Genomic DNA, 14,558 nt, shown 5'->3' with positions numbered 1-14,558 from the left:
GTCACTTTATAGTAGTTTACTAAGTGCTAGGTGGGAAAGTCCTGCACATGATGATGTCCTGCATTGTTTGTGTCTCCCAGCAGTGCCCCTAGCCTTCAGTCCTTGTGCATCTTCAGCCTGGCCAACACTGAAGCAGGGCAAGCTGTCATTAACATCATGGGAATCGGCGTGGACACTATTGATATGGTAATGGCTTCCCAACCTAGTAGGTGAGTTTTGTCTTTTATTTCAGTAGTGTGAGGGAAGAAGCAACGGATATTTGATAATATTTGAGATGTAGCTTTAACTGGATTGTACTTGATTGGGGATCAGCACAGTGACTATCTGTGGGAGTCTGTCTTGTATGTTCAGGAGGAGCAAGCCTTTTTTGTTACAGATTCATGTTTAGTCTTTACTACACGCTCTCCATTTCGTGTGGTTATAGAATAATAGGATGGTTTGGGTTGGAAGGGACCTTAAAAATCATGTAATTTCAACCCCCTGCCACGGGCAGGGACATGTCCCACCAGACCAGGTTGCTCAAAGCCCCATCCAAGCTGGCCTTGAACACTTCCAGGGATGGGGCATCCACAACTTCCCTGGGCAACCTGTTCCCGTGACTAACCACCCTCAGAGTAAAGAATTTCTTCCTTATATCTAATCTAAATCTACCCACTTTTAGTTTAAAACCATTACTCCGTGTCCTATTACAAAACTGTCTGTTAGGAGTCCCTCCCCAGCTTTCCTGGAGGCCCCCTTTATTGGAAGGTTGCTGGAAGGTCTGTTGGGGTTGTTAGAAGGTCTGTGTTGGGGTTTGTATTTCAGCAGCTGTTACGTGGTGACATGACAGCGAGTAAAAATGTCTTACAACCTGTGACTGACAAGAGTATGGAATTTCCTCTTTGAATGTTGGGCAAATAATAAATGACAATTGTTGACACGATTACTTTGTTTTCATTTTTGAAATGCAGTGATGAGACACAAGGCCAAGGTCAGCTGCTGATACAAACAGTTAAGCTGGCATTCTCGGTTACCAATAACGTCATACGGTTGAAGCCCCCCTCCAGCGTGGTGTCTCCGTTAGAGCAGGCCCTTACTCAGCATGGTATGTATTTCCTTGTGAGGATGCCCTGGGAAGCTGTGGGTTTTGTTACGTGCAAAGAGTCAATGAGTTTCTCATTACAAACAGAGTTTGTGATGGTTCCAAAAAGTGCTTTCTAGTGATGGGAGAATTCTCCATCCTCTGAGGCATTATTCTCCATGAGGGAATTTCATTAGTATTAAGGAAACATGGCTAATTTTTTGCTGCGTTGTAATAGGATGGGTGTAGTTACAGAGTATAGTAAATCATCTGCCATTAGTAATCATCTGACTGGGACCATGCCTTGGTCTTCTGGAAGACTGACCTAATTCTCACCTTCTGTTATGAAAGTAGTTCTGTTAAATAGTTGGATCTTATTGCAGCTTTTTCTCTTCGGTCTTAACTGTGTTCAATTCAGGTGCTCATGGAAACAACCTTATTGCGGTCTTGGCCAAATACATCTACCACAAGCACGACCCTGCACTTCCACGCCTGGCCATCCAGCTGCTCAAGCGACTGGCTACGGTAAGATGAGCCTCACAAGAGCTCCTTTGCTTCTCCCCTTGTGACTGATTCCACCACTGAAATTCTTTCAAGATATTTTCAGGCTTTTTTGTATCTGGGAGCTTAGTGCAAGTCATTTGAAGGTAGCGTGGACTGAAAGTTGTATGTTAGAGCACATAAAGTATCACACAAAGAGCCCTTAGGTTTTTTAACACAATACTCTGCTGTTTCAGAAGTCTCTCTGCATTTCAGTGAGAGTTTTCACGAGTGGGGTGTTTTCTGCAGAGTATTTTCACCTCCAGTTGAGCTATTTTCACTTTTTTGAAAAACTTTCTCAAGGTACATCCTCAGATGCTCTTTCTACACCATAAATTTAGTTCCTTTAAGTTTTTAAGAGGAGTTTTCAACTGTGCCTTTCAGACATGCTCTTTTTGGCTGCTTATACTTCTTAGATTGTATTTGCAGTTCTATTTAAGCATTTAAATCCATCTCTTTTTAATTTCAAGAAGCATTATTCAAAATCTGTTTTCTTTGTCCTTTCCGGTCTCCCTTACAAACAGATGATAGATAAAGCAAAATTGACGAAGAAAATTTAGATCACTTTGCAAGATTCTTCCATCTTAACGACAATAACTGTTACTTCTGAGTTCCCTTATATATATTCCTAGATTCACTGTCAAACATTTTGGAGTTTCAATGTAAAATGTAGGTCACTTCTATGAGTAGAGAAGTTATCCTTTTTTTCTGATTTTATTTTTTTCCTCTTGCAGGTTGCTCCCATGTCTGTTTATGCCTGTCTTGGCAGTGATGCTGCTGCTATCCGTGATGCATTCCTCACCCGCCTGCAGAGCAAGATTGAGGACATGCGTATTAAGGTCATGATACTGGAATTCCTTACCGTTGCAGTGGAGACACAGCCTGGACTCATTGAACTGTTCCTGAACTTGGAAGTCAAGGATGGCAGCGATGGGTCAAAGGTAGAAGAGCAGATATTTGCCTGGGAACTCACTAGTCTTTTATTGTAATATTCCTAGGAGTCTTGTGGTATTGGTCTCTAAAATGCAAAAGGTCGTATATGTAGCCTGATGTGCCTAACGTAAAGGTAAATGCAGCATGTGCTTGCAATGAATGGATGTGCTGTTGTCCCAGCTTCACTTTTCCCTACAACTGAAGACAAACTTTCCCCAGTTTTCAAGGAATATACTGAGTTAGCATAAGAACATCTGTACTAGGTCAGACCAAAGATACCTGTGACTTTCTCTCTTGACTCCTGACAGTGGCCATTCAGTGGGAAGATTGATACACAATGGATGGTATCAGTTTTCCAGAATTCCCACTCAGTCTCTAGTGTGCTGCAGTTGGAGGTTGTCTTGAGTTGGGACCTTTTTTAAGGCACTTGATCTTACCAAGTCTTAGCTTAGCTCATTTTTTTTATACCCCTGAAAATATACATTCGTTTTCTCCTGTTACACGTTCCTTGTAATCATTTACAAAGTTTGTCTCTGCATCACATACTCAAGATTTATTTGTGCGTGTGTGTTTTGAGTGGAATTGAACACATTCTGCTTTAATAGGTGCCCGCATTGTGGAGCTGTAACCTCTCTCATTTCCTTTTGCTTTAGGAGTTCAGCTTAGGGGAGTGGAGTTGCCTCCAAGTAGTCTTAGAGCTGATAGACTCCAAACAACAGGAGAGGTACTGGTGCCCTCCCCTCTTACATCGTGCTGCCATTGCCTTCCTGCATGCCCTGTGGCAGGACCGCCGAGATAGTGCCATGCTGGTTCTGAGGACAAAGTGAGTTGTTTTCCTACAGTGTGTTTTGCTGCCTTTTTTCTGTAACACTTTTCTTGGGTTCACCAGACTTTTCAGGGACAATTGCATCCCAGTCTTTGCGTGTCTTGGTAAAAGTGTGCAGTTTGTGGGCTCTGATCTTGACCTGTACTGTCTCTGGGGAAAGATGAGAAGCCCACGTGTGTGTGTTCAGAAGCAAATATCTGTTGTTCTGTTTCTTTTGGAAATGCAAGATTATATAGCTGTGCACTAAAGGGTATTTTCTGTGACATTTGGAACAGTCAAAATGCTTCTGGGCATGTGTTATGGGGGAGATAACTGATACTACTTCTGTATGTATCTTTTAGGCCAAAGTTTTGGGAAAATTTGACCAATCCACTGTTCGGGACCCTTCCTCCACCTTCAGAAACATCAGAGGTGAATTAACTGCCTTCATTTTGAGTAGATGCATGTTCTTCTCATAGCGGGTTTCTGAGAGTGGCTGTGGCTCTTTGTGCTCGCAGCTTTCTAAAAAGAAGTGTGACCAACTAATTCAAAGACCATGCAGCAGCTGAAGCATGCACTGTCTGGCTTTGCAGAGACTAGCTGTATAACAACGGACAATCTTCTGAAGTTCTCTTTTTTTTTTTTCCACATGTGAAGCAAAAATAGATGTTATCTGGCACCTGTGTTAACACTCTTAGCAAGGTGTGCTGTATGTGGTGTATATGTATCCATACCGTGTATGCTGTTTGATAGAAGATCGTTTTTAAGGCATACCTCAGGCTAGCTGGTATCCCAGAGGAGTTGATTAGGTTCTTTGCATTCTTTTCTGTGAGAGTTGTCCTCTTCGTTACGAAGAGCCTGTGCTCTCGCTCAGTTTGACTTCTGCTTTGAACCCAGCATTCTTTCCTTATCCTCACTGGTCTTTGGTCAAATGACATAACTACTCCTATCTCCTGAAAAACTGGATGATCAGTCACTGCGAGTGGGTTGGTAGGGTTAAATCAGAGTTCCACTTGCTCTGCAGAGCAAAGTGGTCAGATTTTGCCTTTTTTTTGTCTTTGCAGCTCAGTGTCTTGGACACCTGTGCGTTAATCATGAAAATCATCTGCTTGGAGATCTACTATGTTGTCAAGTGAGTCTCTGGTAGTCCCTTCTCTACTTTCCTTGTATGCCAGAATAAGAACATACAGTAGTTATTAAAATTAACTGTGAAAGAAGTTATACATACTGCAGTCATTGCTGAATAACATTTTAGTAGCTTTCTCCTACCAAGTTTGTTTTTCTGAACGTAACTTTCCTTTAATACGCTGATCTTGTGCTCTTGCTTTGGTCAGGGGCTCACTGGATCAGTCCCTGAAAGACACGCTGAAGAATTTCTCCAACAAGAAGCGCTTCGGTTACTGGTCAGAATATGTGAAGCTACTGGCATATCATGTGGCAGAGACAGAGGGTAGCAGCTGTGCCTCCGCGACAGAGTATCAAATGCTGATCTCAGCCTGGCGGATGCTGCTCATTATTTCTACGAGCCACGTAAGAGCTACCATTGTACTTTTTCCTCTTATATCTCATAATAATCTGAAATTAACATTTTGAATAACACAGTGTCAACTTCTAAGGGCTAGCTAGGCCGCACTGAAAATGCACTGTTTCTTTTCTTTTAGTTATGTTGTATATATGCTTACTACACAGGTTGGTAAAAGCATTGTATGAATTTAGAGTAGGTAGTGGTTTGCTGTTTAATAGAACTGAGCATATTGCCCCTCTCAGCAGAGGGGAGGTAGTATATTATTTTTATGGCAATTCTCTTCAGGTTTATAGAATTACTTAGATTTTGTTGAATCAAGCGAGGCAGGGATACCCCACTAGGGAAATTAGCCATTGCTGACTTTGTTAACTGATCATGCACTTCAGTGAGCTCTGTAAAATTGTATCATTTAGCAGATGATAAAATTGGTGAATTCTTAAAGTAACAAAACAGTACAAAGATGTTAGACTGGAAAAAGTGTGTATCTTCTGTTATATGTGGTCGATCTCTGTATCTTTGTGGTTCTTAGGCAGATATAATGCATCTGACTGATTCCGCGGTTCATCAGCAATTGTTTCTGGATGTGCTAAATGGAACCAAGGTTTTGGTAGGTGTTTGTTCCTCTTAGTTCTTGAATTTCCCAATTGCTCATCTCCTCCATATTATGAGGAATTCTATTTCTGCAGTTGCTTGCCATCAGAGGTTGTTTTAGATCTGGTGAAATTGGGCTGAAACAACGTCTTTCTCCTGAATTGATGAGCGTCTTATAAATCTTTATTTGCTGTGTGCCATTCTTGTCATCAGTGGGTGGCTCTGCAGAGGGTCCTGACTCTCGTCCCCTGTCGCTGGTAGCTGCTGAAGATGCAGCTTGGCCATTTGGTGATGCTGAGCATTTCAGCGTTTGAGTACTGGGCTGAGCATTTCCAGTATGTAACTAGTGGCACCTCTAACTCTTGCAATGTTTATTCTTAGCTTCTAGTTCCCACGTCAGTATCCTGTCTGCAGCTGGGGTCTATGCTATGTACCCTTCTTCTGATCCTGCTAAAGCAGTGGAAGAGGTAGGTATTTGCATTTGCATGGATTGTTATTAGTCACTGCTAAATATAAGAGAAGATTGTGTGTGAGTGTCTGTTCTAGTGAGCTCCCCTTAGTGATTTGGGGAGGAAATTGATGCCTTATCATGGACTGTTCTTTTGGGATGGCAAATATCTGTAGTTTGTGGCTGAAAGAACTTGTAGCAATAAATGTATGGTTTGGCTTCCTGCTTGCTGGTGAAAAAAGTGTATTAAAAAGCTTTTGTGATAGTCCTGCATTCTGACTGTGTTGTGGAATGTCTTTAGTGAGATCCAAGTAGTGACTTAAAGTTTGCTTGGAGGAACTGTTTTTATTTGTGTGGCTCATAGAACCTATGATCCACACAGCTCAGTTGAGCCAGTGTATTTGTTGAGGGATCTTGTCTAATCTGAAGAGGTCTCCCTTTTTGTTGTCAGCGAGTTGGGTTCTGTGGATAAAATCATAAACTCCTTGACGCAGATTCTGGAGGGAATACTACAGGCAGATCAGCAGATGATGGAGAAAACAAAAGCCAAAGTGTTCTCAGCTCTTATCACTGTGCTGCAAATGAAGGAGATGAAAGGTGAGGTGGTGTATGTACAAGTGTCAAGAGCAGGGCTGCCGTGGCTGAATACACCCTAATGCTCTCGTGTTTCCAGTGTGTGTGTGATGCTAGCTGTAGAGCAGGATGTTGGCTGGATAAAACAAAGGAGAAAAAGTAGAGAAGCTTGTGGGACTCTGCTTTTTTTCTGGTTTGTTTTAGCTAGTTTTAGTTTTACTGGTCACAATATGCATGTCTTCCCTTGTCTTGTCTTTTCCCACCAATAACCCCTATGTTTGATCAGTTTGATAGAGATGAAGGTAGGATTGCTGTGTGTTTTTGAAAATAGCTTGGCAGGTTTGGTAGGCACCCCCAGTAATGCCATCTCACAGACTGAATGTAGAGCTTAAACCCTAATGGTAATTTCTAGCTAGAGATAACAAACGCAAACACAAGAAAATCTTAAGAGGGTACATTTTGTTAAAAAAAATAAATAAATAAATAAAAATGGAGAAACTAGTCCGGTCATGACTCCAGTCACATGTGGGACGCTTCATGTTGCAGTAGTACTTGAAGACCCTCAGTGAAATCTGAGCACTATTTCTCTGTGCTGTGCAATAAAGGCACTTGTGATGTTGAGGAGTGTGTCAGCTTACCTGAGTGTAGTCCTTGTCCCACTGCTTCAGCACTGCAAGCCCGTATCTTTCAGAAAGTAAATAAAGAGGAGAAATATTTTATTTTTTAAACATTTTTCTTGCTGATGAATTTGAATTTTTGATCATGGTGGTAAAAGGAGGTGCAATTTCCTATAATGGTTTTGATGAGAACGTAGTACTTAAATGACTCATGGAACATAGGCTGCATGCATGGACTGGTACCAGCAGTCCGGAGAAGTGGGTAAGAAATGCTGTAGTGAGCAGCTCTGGAATGATCTGTCCATAGTAGTACTTGCTTTGTGCTTTGAAATGTCATGAACTTACTTGACTTCCTGGGAATACTGTATGGTTTTTATTATTCCAGTGGTAATCTTATCACTGACTGTATCCTCCTAGGTTTAATCGTCTAACCTAGTTACAGTTCCTGGCAATCTGCTTTGTAGGTTTTGAAATGAAAATAGTAAATACTGCCTGCAAGGAAGGTGTACCGATGATGTTATCAGTTAAACTGGAAACCGAAGTACAAGAATTGCGTGTTAACTGTTGTCTCTCCTGTGAATGTCACAGTGAATGAGATCCCACAGTACTCCCAGCTGGTGCTCAGTGTGTGTGAAACACTCCAAGACGAGGTCATTGCCCTCTTTGATCAGACTCGGCACAGCCTCACCCTGGGAGATGCTGCAGATGACAAGGACAGCATGGAAACAGACGATGTCTCCCGGGTTAAACACAAGGACCAGCGAGATGGGGTAAAAGACCTGTTTACCTGATTTGCAGTGTCTTTCTCTAAATAAAAGTTTTGTGTATGTTTGGAACAACTTTCCCTCGCAGCCTGCTGCCTCCAAAAAGGAAGCTTTGGCAGTTTCTACCTAAGAATTACTCCATGGCTTTTTGGCACATGTCAGTCTGGGAAATTGACTGTTGCTGCCTTTCCTTCAGATCTGCCCTAAGGATCATTGTCACAACTGCTATTAGAGCGAGGAATTTTGCAGAGTATAAGGGACACCGAGTGCCTTAATTTGCAATTCTGAGAATGATTGAGCTTTAGATCATCTTGTGAAATGCTTTCAAGATATGTTTCTGTCTTGGTATACACGTCAAGCCTCTGCCTTGCTCTCCTTTCCAGGTATGTGTTTTGGGTCTGCATCTGGCAAAAGAGCTCTGTGAAGTTGATGAAGATGGAGACTACTGGCTACAGATTACTAGGAAAGTCCCTGTACTTCCTACAATTTTTGCTACTTTGGAGATCAGTCTGAGAGTTAAGCAAAACCTTCACTTCACAGAGGCCTCATTACATTTACTGCTGACTTTAGCAAGGACGCAACAGGTGAGATATGCTGAGAAATGAAAGCACAGAGCTATACATCTTAATTGCAGCCATATATCTTGTTATTCTGTCTGCGTTGCAGCTGAACAGTGTTCTGTAGTTAAAGGGATTTTTAGAGGCTAGAAAGCAGTAGGTCCTGTTTGTATGCCTGCTTAGTTTGCCTTGTTCTAGATAGTGATATGTCGAGGATGGACAAGCTGAGCCAGCCAAAGTAGACCTGTAATTTAGAGCAGGCACTTTCACTCAACATGTTCTTTTGCAATGCAAATTATCCCAGCTATTTAAAGCAGTATTAAACGTTGGAACCTAGTTTCTCATTAGTTGCAATAAAAAGTTATTTTTCTACTACAAATTCAACTTTTTGTTGGATTTAAGGTGAAAGCAAGATAATTCTGTAGCCAGCTCTTTTCAAAGATTAGGTATTTACCAAATCAGATGATACAGAAAGAGTTCATAGTAGAGTTATACAGATCAGATTTTACTGGAAGAACAGTGTTGCTTTTCACGATACTGAATTTTTAACAATACAGACATGTGTGATGAAGGCTCTCTAAAAGGGTGGTGGCAGTGCAAAGGGCAGAAATACGTAATGCAGAAGAAGCCTCTTTCTTCATAGGGGAGATGCATACAGATCTTAATGGTGGTTTGTTCTGTGCCTTGCAGGGAGCAGCAGCAGTGGCTGGAGCTGGTGTCACACAGAGTGTCTGCCTGCCCCTCCTGAGTGTGTACCAGCTGAGCAGTAATGGGGCCATTCAGGTGAGTGCTTCTGAGTGGGAATGTGCCAGGAGAGCTTGCCCTGCTCTGCCTTGTAGGCTGTGGCTGGAGAGGAGCCCTTGGGGTGTGGGAGGACAGCAGCTCCCCTAGAACGTGGAGGCTTCCAAAATGAAGGGAAGGGGCTGTGGCATGTGTCATGCTGGACAGCAGTGTAAATAGGTCATTTGTTCTTACATCTGTTTTCTTCAGACATCTGCTTCATCTCGGAAGTCTTTGGATGCTCCCTCCTGGCCTGGTGTGTATCGTCTCTCCATGTCCCTGATGGAGCGCCTTCTTAAGACGCTGAGATACAACTTCCTGACGGAAGCAATGGACTTTGTTGGTGTCCATCAGGAGAGGATCCTTCAGGTATGTCACGTACTTCCTCTGTGATGGCTCGCTTGGCTTCTCTGTTGCAATAGCAGTGGAAACATGTCAGAAACTGTAGAAACACTGAAAAGACATTGCTCGTGTCTCAGAAAGATTTACAGTAGAAATAATTAAATAGTGGGAGAAGGCAGAAAGCCTACAAGCCATACAGTGAGGCAAGGGATGGTTGTGGTGGTGTTAGAGCTGGGCAGTCACCATCTGTTGGTGCTGTTCACGCTTGGGGGTGTTATAACTTTGCTACAGGTGCTGAGTACACCCACTCAATACAGCAGCAGAATTGAAGGTTTGATGGGAACTCACTTTGTGACTCTCTGCTCTGAAAAGAAGAGAGTGAGAGCCTTGCTCAAGTAAGGAAGATGCAGCAGAGTTCAGTTGCCATTCAGGCTGGTGAGCTCTCGTGTCCTGCAGTACTGAAATAGCTGCACTGGGTGGGTTGTGTCAGGTGCTGTTTGTACACAGCTGGTGAGTTCCCTGTTCAGAAGCAGGCTCCCCAGACAGATAACGGTCTTCTCATATGGCAGCACAGTTTTGGAATGCATTGACCTTTGGATAAGAATAAGAAGTGCTCTGAGTCTCTGACCCATGTGCTGCGTGACTACTTTTGTGAAAGCATTCTCTGTTCTTAAGGGCAGATCTCTGCACCTTCAGCTTTTCCTTCTAGAGAAGGGAATGGACTGGACTCCCTGCATTAGCTGTCACTGTTCTGATGTATTTCTCTGTCCTTTCCAGTGCCTGAACGCAGTACGGACAGTACAGAGTTTGGCCTGTCTAGAAGAGGCTGATCACACTGTTGGCTTCATTCTCCAGCTCTCAAATTTCACAAAGGAGTGGCATTTCCACCTGCCGCAGCTTATGAGGGACATGCAGGTAGGGGTCAGGATACTGCTGTAGATAATAATTGTGTAGGAGTGCTGGAAGTTGGATGCAGTAAGAGAAAGTGGCACTTCACTGCCTTTTTATTATGCTCTTTTAGTAGGAATTATCACTGAGGTCATTTAAATGTCTGTTCTGTAACGTGATTCTGCCTTGTCCTGAATCGAGTAAGGAAAGGTAAATGTGTTGGGGACAGAGAGATGGTAGCTTGGAAAAGCAACCTGGGGAATTCCACGTCTGACTTCCATTTCCCAGTGGTGACTCAGAGAAAATACTGGGAAATCTAGAGAGTGCATGATTTTTTATGGTCACACTGTTCTATTTAACTGGCTTTTCTGGCTTCCACCAATGGCAATAAAAGGATGGGATTTGATCTTTTACGAAGTTTCTCCCTCTTATTTATTTCAGGTGAATCTGTGTTACCTGTGTCAGGCCTGTACCTCCCTCCTGCACAGCCGCAAGATGCTCCAGCATTACCTACAGGTGAGATGGGGATCCTAAACCAAGTTAGGAGTGTTGTGCACCTATGCTCCCTATTAAATGGCAAATATTACTCAATATCCAGGCTCTCTTCCCAGCAGTGATTACTAACAATCGTCAATAGCTAGGATTTTCATCTTTACATAGCAAAAAAAAATCCTTCAAATGAAGACTTTACAAACTCTGTATTGTGTAAATCCAGTCCTTAAGAAACAGCAGCCAGTGCCTGAGTGGTGCTGTTATCATTTTAGAGCTGCCTAATGCAGCAGGAAAGCTGCATTGCTGTAGTGTTCGGTAGGGCCATTAATTAAGACACTACTGATGCGGTGTCCTTGATGTGGTTTAATTTGGTTAAGAGATAGAGCTCTTTTCTTGGAGAATCCTTTGTTGAATATGAGGTGGAGGTAATGGATTGCTACTGCTGTGCTGTTTCAGCACGGCTAAGGCTTGGCGTGCGATGATTAGGGGTTCTTTTCCCAGAATGTGAGATCTGAACAGCCTCTGCAGCAGCTTCCCTAGAATTCAGTGCCTCCCCTGATGCACATTAAGTGCAGATTCTCATACTTCTAGCAGGTGATAGAATTTGGGTACCTTATTTCCTCATTGCTTTTGTATGTTGCATTTATTTCCCTGAAAGCATCAGCCTTAGTGCAAAACAGTCATGCCTGTATCCAAGACAGTTTTTTCTTTCTCTGCAGACGAAAAATGGTGACTCCCTTCCATCGAGTGTGACTCCACGAGTGCAGCGTAATCCCCAAGCCTCTTCCAAACATCCCAGCCCTGAGTCAGAAGCAGCAGAGCAGAAGGCACTGCTCATGGTGCAGTACAGCCTCTTGAAGATCCTCAGCAAATCTCTTGCTGCCCTGCGCCATTTCACCCCCGACGTCTGCCAGATACTCCTTGATCAGGTAGGGGAAGAGGAGAGATGCTGCTACCTGGGTGGGGAAGCTTCCAGCATCCCAAGTGACATTTTGGGTCCATGAAGTGAGGCACAGCCTGTCCTGCTTGAGGCAGTGACCTCGCCCTCCATCTGTCTGCTGTCCTGCTGCACAAAGCAGGAAAGCGGGGTGCAAGGAATTCCCCTTAGTTATCAGGCACTGGTCTGAAAAAAAAAAAAAAAAAGCCCAGTAACCCAGCTGGGTTTGTGTGCTCAGCCTGTCAGTCTTTGGAGAATTTCACCTCTTGTTCTCCTGTGTAGGTGTGACCTAGTGGCTGGTCTCCAAGTGCAGACAAGCAAGGTGTAATCCTTGAATCTGGCAGTGTCCTGCTGCTTTCTTCTGGATAGTTACTTCCTTTTCCTTGTGCTGCCTGCAGGTTACGTTTACCTGCAGTCATTACTTCAGCTTGCCACCGAGTGGCAGACTACACAGCTACACAGTTTGGGAGCTGTGTGGCTCTGCTCGTGCATGTGAGCAGAGCTGTACGGTCTGTGTGTGCAGTACTCTGCAGAGCACTCTTTGCTCTTCTGGCTGCACACTTGAGATTTGGGAAGTGACCTCAGTGCTTAAAGTTCTTCATACAAAAAGTATGATACAGGGACTAAATACTGCTGTTACCATGACGGTAGCATACTCGTGGCCTCAAGGGTCATTCACTTCTCTTTCCTTTTCTCCACAGTCACTGGACCTTGCTGAGTTCAACGTGCTCTTTGTTTTGAGTTTCACCACACCTGCTTTTGATTCAGATGTGGCACCTTCCTTTGGGACCCTCCTTGCCACGGTCAACGTGGCCCTGAACATGCTGGGAGAGGTACTGGCATTTCTGTTTGGGAAAGCACAGCTGTTGCAGTAACCTCAGAGAACTTTTCAACTAATATTTTGAAGAATGGGAGTATTTATTCCCTTCTATCTGCTGTCTCTAATGTTGTTTTTTTTTTTTCCCCTCAGCTGGATAAGAAGAAGGAACCTTTCCCTCAAGCTGCAGGGCTGAATATGCAAGAGGGAACCAAAACCCTCAAGTAAGTTTTCTAACCCTTTTACTTAGTCATGGCTGAGGAGCAGAACCCAGTGTTCCTCAGATCAGAACTGAGATTTGGATGTGTTAGTGTATCTTCAGAGCTTCTCATTCTGAGTCAAAGGAGTTCAGGTAGCCCACCAGAGACTGTCCAAAAAAGCAAGGAGGGATGTTTTGGGGAGGCTGTGTGAAGCCATCCCATTTTAAGTCTGCCACTGAAGATGCAGGTGAACAGTTGTTTAAAGCTTTTTTTATCAGAAAATTTAAGGCAAGAGTTTCCTGTTGGTCACTGGGGATTTGTATTCTGTAGGTGTCGTGTTTTTTTGGCTATCACTGCTTGAGCAAAATCTGAGCTGCAGCAGCGTTCTGTCTTACGTACTCTGCGGGTGAAGCCTTTCTAAGGGCGCGTGACCTTGAACCTAGAATGTTTGGCTCCTGCTGATCTGCGTTTCCTTGCACAGGTCTCTGCTCATGTTTACAATGGAAAACTGTTTCTACCTGCTCATCTCCCAGGCCGTGCGGTACTTGAGAGACCCGGCTGTGCATCCCCGCGATAAGCAGCGAATGAAACAGGAGCTCAGCTCTGAGCTGGTGAGCAGTTTGTACCGTCCCTTCTCACTGTTCACTCTGAGTTGTCTTGTGGGAAGAGGTCGTTTGTCCTTGGCTGCCCAGGACAGCCGTTCCCCTGCGTGAGCCGACAGCCTTAGGTATCCGAGGCTGCACGTGGTGGTGGCTGGTCCTGTGCCACCTTGTTCGGGGAGGGAGAGGGCTGCGTGCTTGGAAGAACCTAACTGGTTGCGTGCTTCTGATTTCAGAGTACCCTGCTCTCCAGCCTGTCTCGTTACTTCCGCCGTGGTGGTCCCTCTTCACCTGCCAGCGGGGTCCTTCCCTCTCCCCAGGGAAAGTCTGCCTCCAAGCTGGGGCCTGAGGGGCAGGAGCCTTTGTTTCAGCTCGTGCAGGCCTTTGTCCGGCACGTGCAGAGATAGATTGGATCCTGCCGCCGCCTCCCTTTGCAGGACTTGCGCCAGAACGATTCATGTCCACCACAGAAGGCATCACCGTTGGCAGAGCTTGTAACGAGGACTGGGGCGGGAGGGAGGCCTGGTCCGGGCAGCGTTGTGAACCGAGCTGTGACAGCAGCAGCCAGATCCCGTTGAACTCTTGCGGTGCAGAAGCAGAGTGAATGTAAGGAGAGCTGAGAGGGGCTCCTCACTCAGCAGCCCACGCTCCACCTGCTGGAGCGTCCTGGCCCAGGTACAAGTGCTGAAGAGTCAAAACCTTTATTTTTATAGCTTGTACCTTCCAGCTGGGGCAGCTGTGGCTGGATGGAGAGAGGGGACAGACTTCCCTCTGGGCATTAACTCTGCTCGTAACACAAGGTGCAATCTGCCTCTCCCTCACAGTCAGAGTCCAGTTAAGGCACAACCTAGGGATCAGCCAGCAATTCAGAGACCATCTTTCTACTCCTATTTTTGTACTGAATGGTTCAAGGCAAGATGGTGTATGTGTGCTCACGCCTCCCCTCCACCCTGCAGTCTGTGTGTTGTGTGTGTTTCTGAAGAGCAAGGCCTCACTCAAGGTTTTTAAGTCAAAATTCCATTGCTCCAGTCTTGCAATTTTTTGTAACTGTTCCCTATTTATACTGATATTAAAACCTTTATAGACAGCA

At 44.4% G+C, this 14,558-nt stretch overlaps 1 protein-coding gene across 3 annotated transcripts in view; it reads left to right on the top strand.

Annotated features, from left to right (window-relative positions):
- Positions 1-14,558, top strand: part of NUP188 (nucleoporin 188) — a 27,705-nt gene extending 13,147 nt beyond the window's left edge. For 2 of the 3 annotated variants that reach the window (XM_068657339.1, XM_068657341.1), the window contains 22 exons: positions 81-209; positions 951-1,084; positions 1,479-1,585; positions 2,335-2,541; positions 3,187-3,356; positions 3,701-3,770; positions 4,403-4,470; positions 4,673-4,868; positions 5,393-5,470; positions 5,836-5,921; positions 6,354-6,499; positions 7,681-7,862; positions 8,240-8,440; positions 9,104-9,196; positions 9,404-9,562; positions 10,313-10,450; positions 10,865-10,939; positions 11,635-11,844; positions 12,554-12,685; positions 12,823-12,893; positions 13,351-13,480; positions 13,705-14,558. In XM_068657339.1, coding sequence (XP_068513440.1) covers positions 81-209; positions 951-1,084; positions 1,479-1,585; positions 2,335-2,541; positions 3,187-3,356; positions 3,701-3,770; positions 4,403-4,470; positions 4,673-4,868; positions 5,393-5,470; positions 5,836-5,921; positions 6,354-6,499; positions 7,681-7,862; positions 8,240-8,440; positions 9,104-9,196; positions 9,404-9,562; positions 10,313-10,450; positions 10,865-10,939; positions 11,635-11,844; positions 12,554-12,685; positions 12,823-12,893; positions 13,351-13,480; positions 13,705-13,875 — 2,953 coding nt within the window. In that variant the 3' untranslated portion in view covers positions 13,876-14,558. The remainder of the gene's footprint in view (positions 1-80; positions 210-950; positions 1,085-1,478; positions 1,586-2,334; positions 2,542-3,186; positions 3,357-3,700; positions 3,771-4,402; positions 4,471-4,672; positions 4,869-5,392; positions 5,471-5,835; positions 5,922-6,353; positions 6,500-7,680; positions 7,863-8,239; positions 8,441-9,103; positions 9,197-9,403; positions 9,563-10,312; positions 10,451-10,864; positions 10,940-11,634; positions 11,845-12,553; positions 12,686-12,822; positions 12,894-13,350; positions 13,481-13,704) is intronic. The other variant, XM_068657340.1, reaches the window with a different exon arrangement.

The sequence above is a fragment of the Anas acuta genome, chromosome 20, assembly GCF_963932015.1.
Source record: "Anas acuta chromosome 20, bAnaAcu1.1, whole genome shotgun sequence".
NCBI lineage: Eukaryota > Metazoa > Chordata > Aves > Anseriformes > Anatidae > Anas > Anas acuta.
Note: the sequence above shows the minus strand (reverse complement) of the source record. Positions and strands in the feature narration are given on the sequence as shown.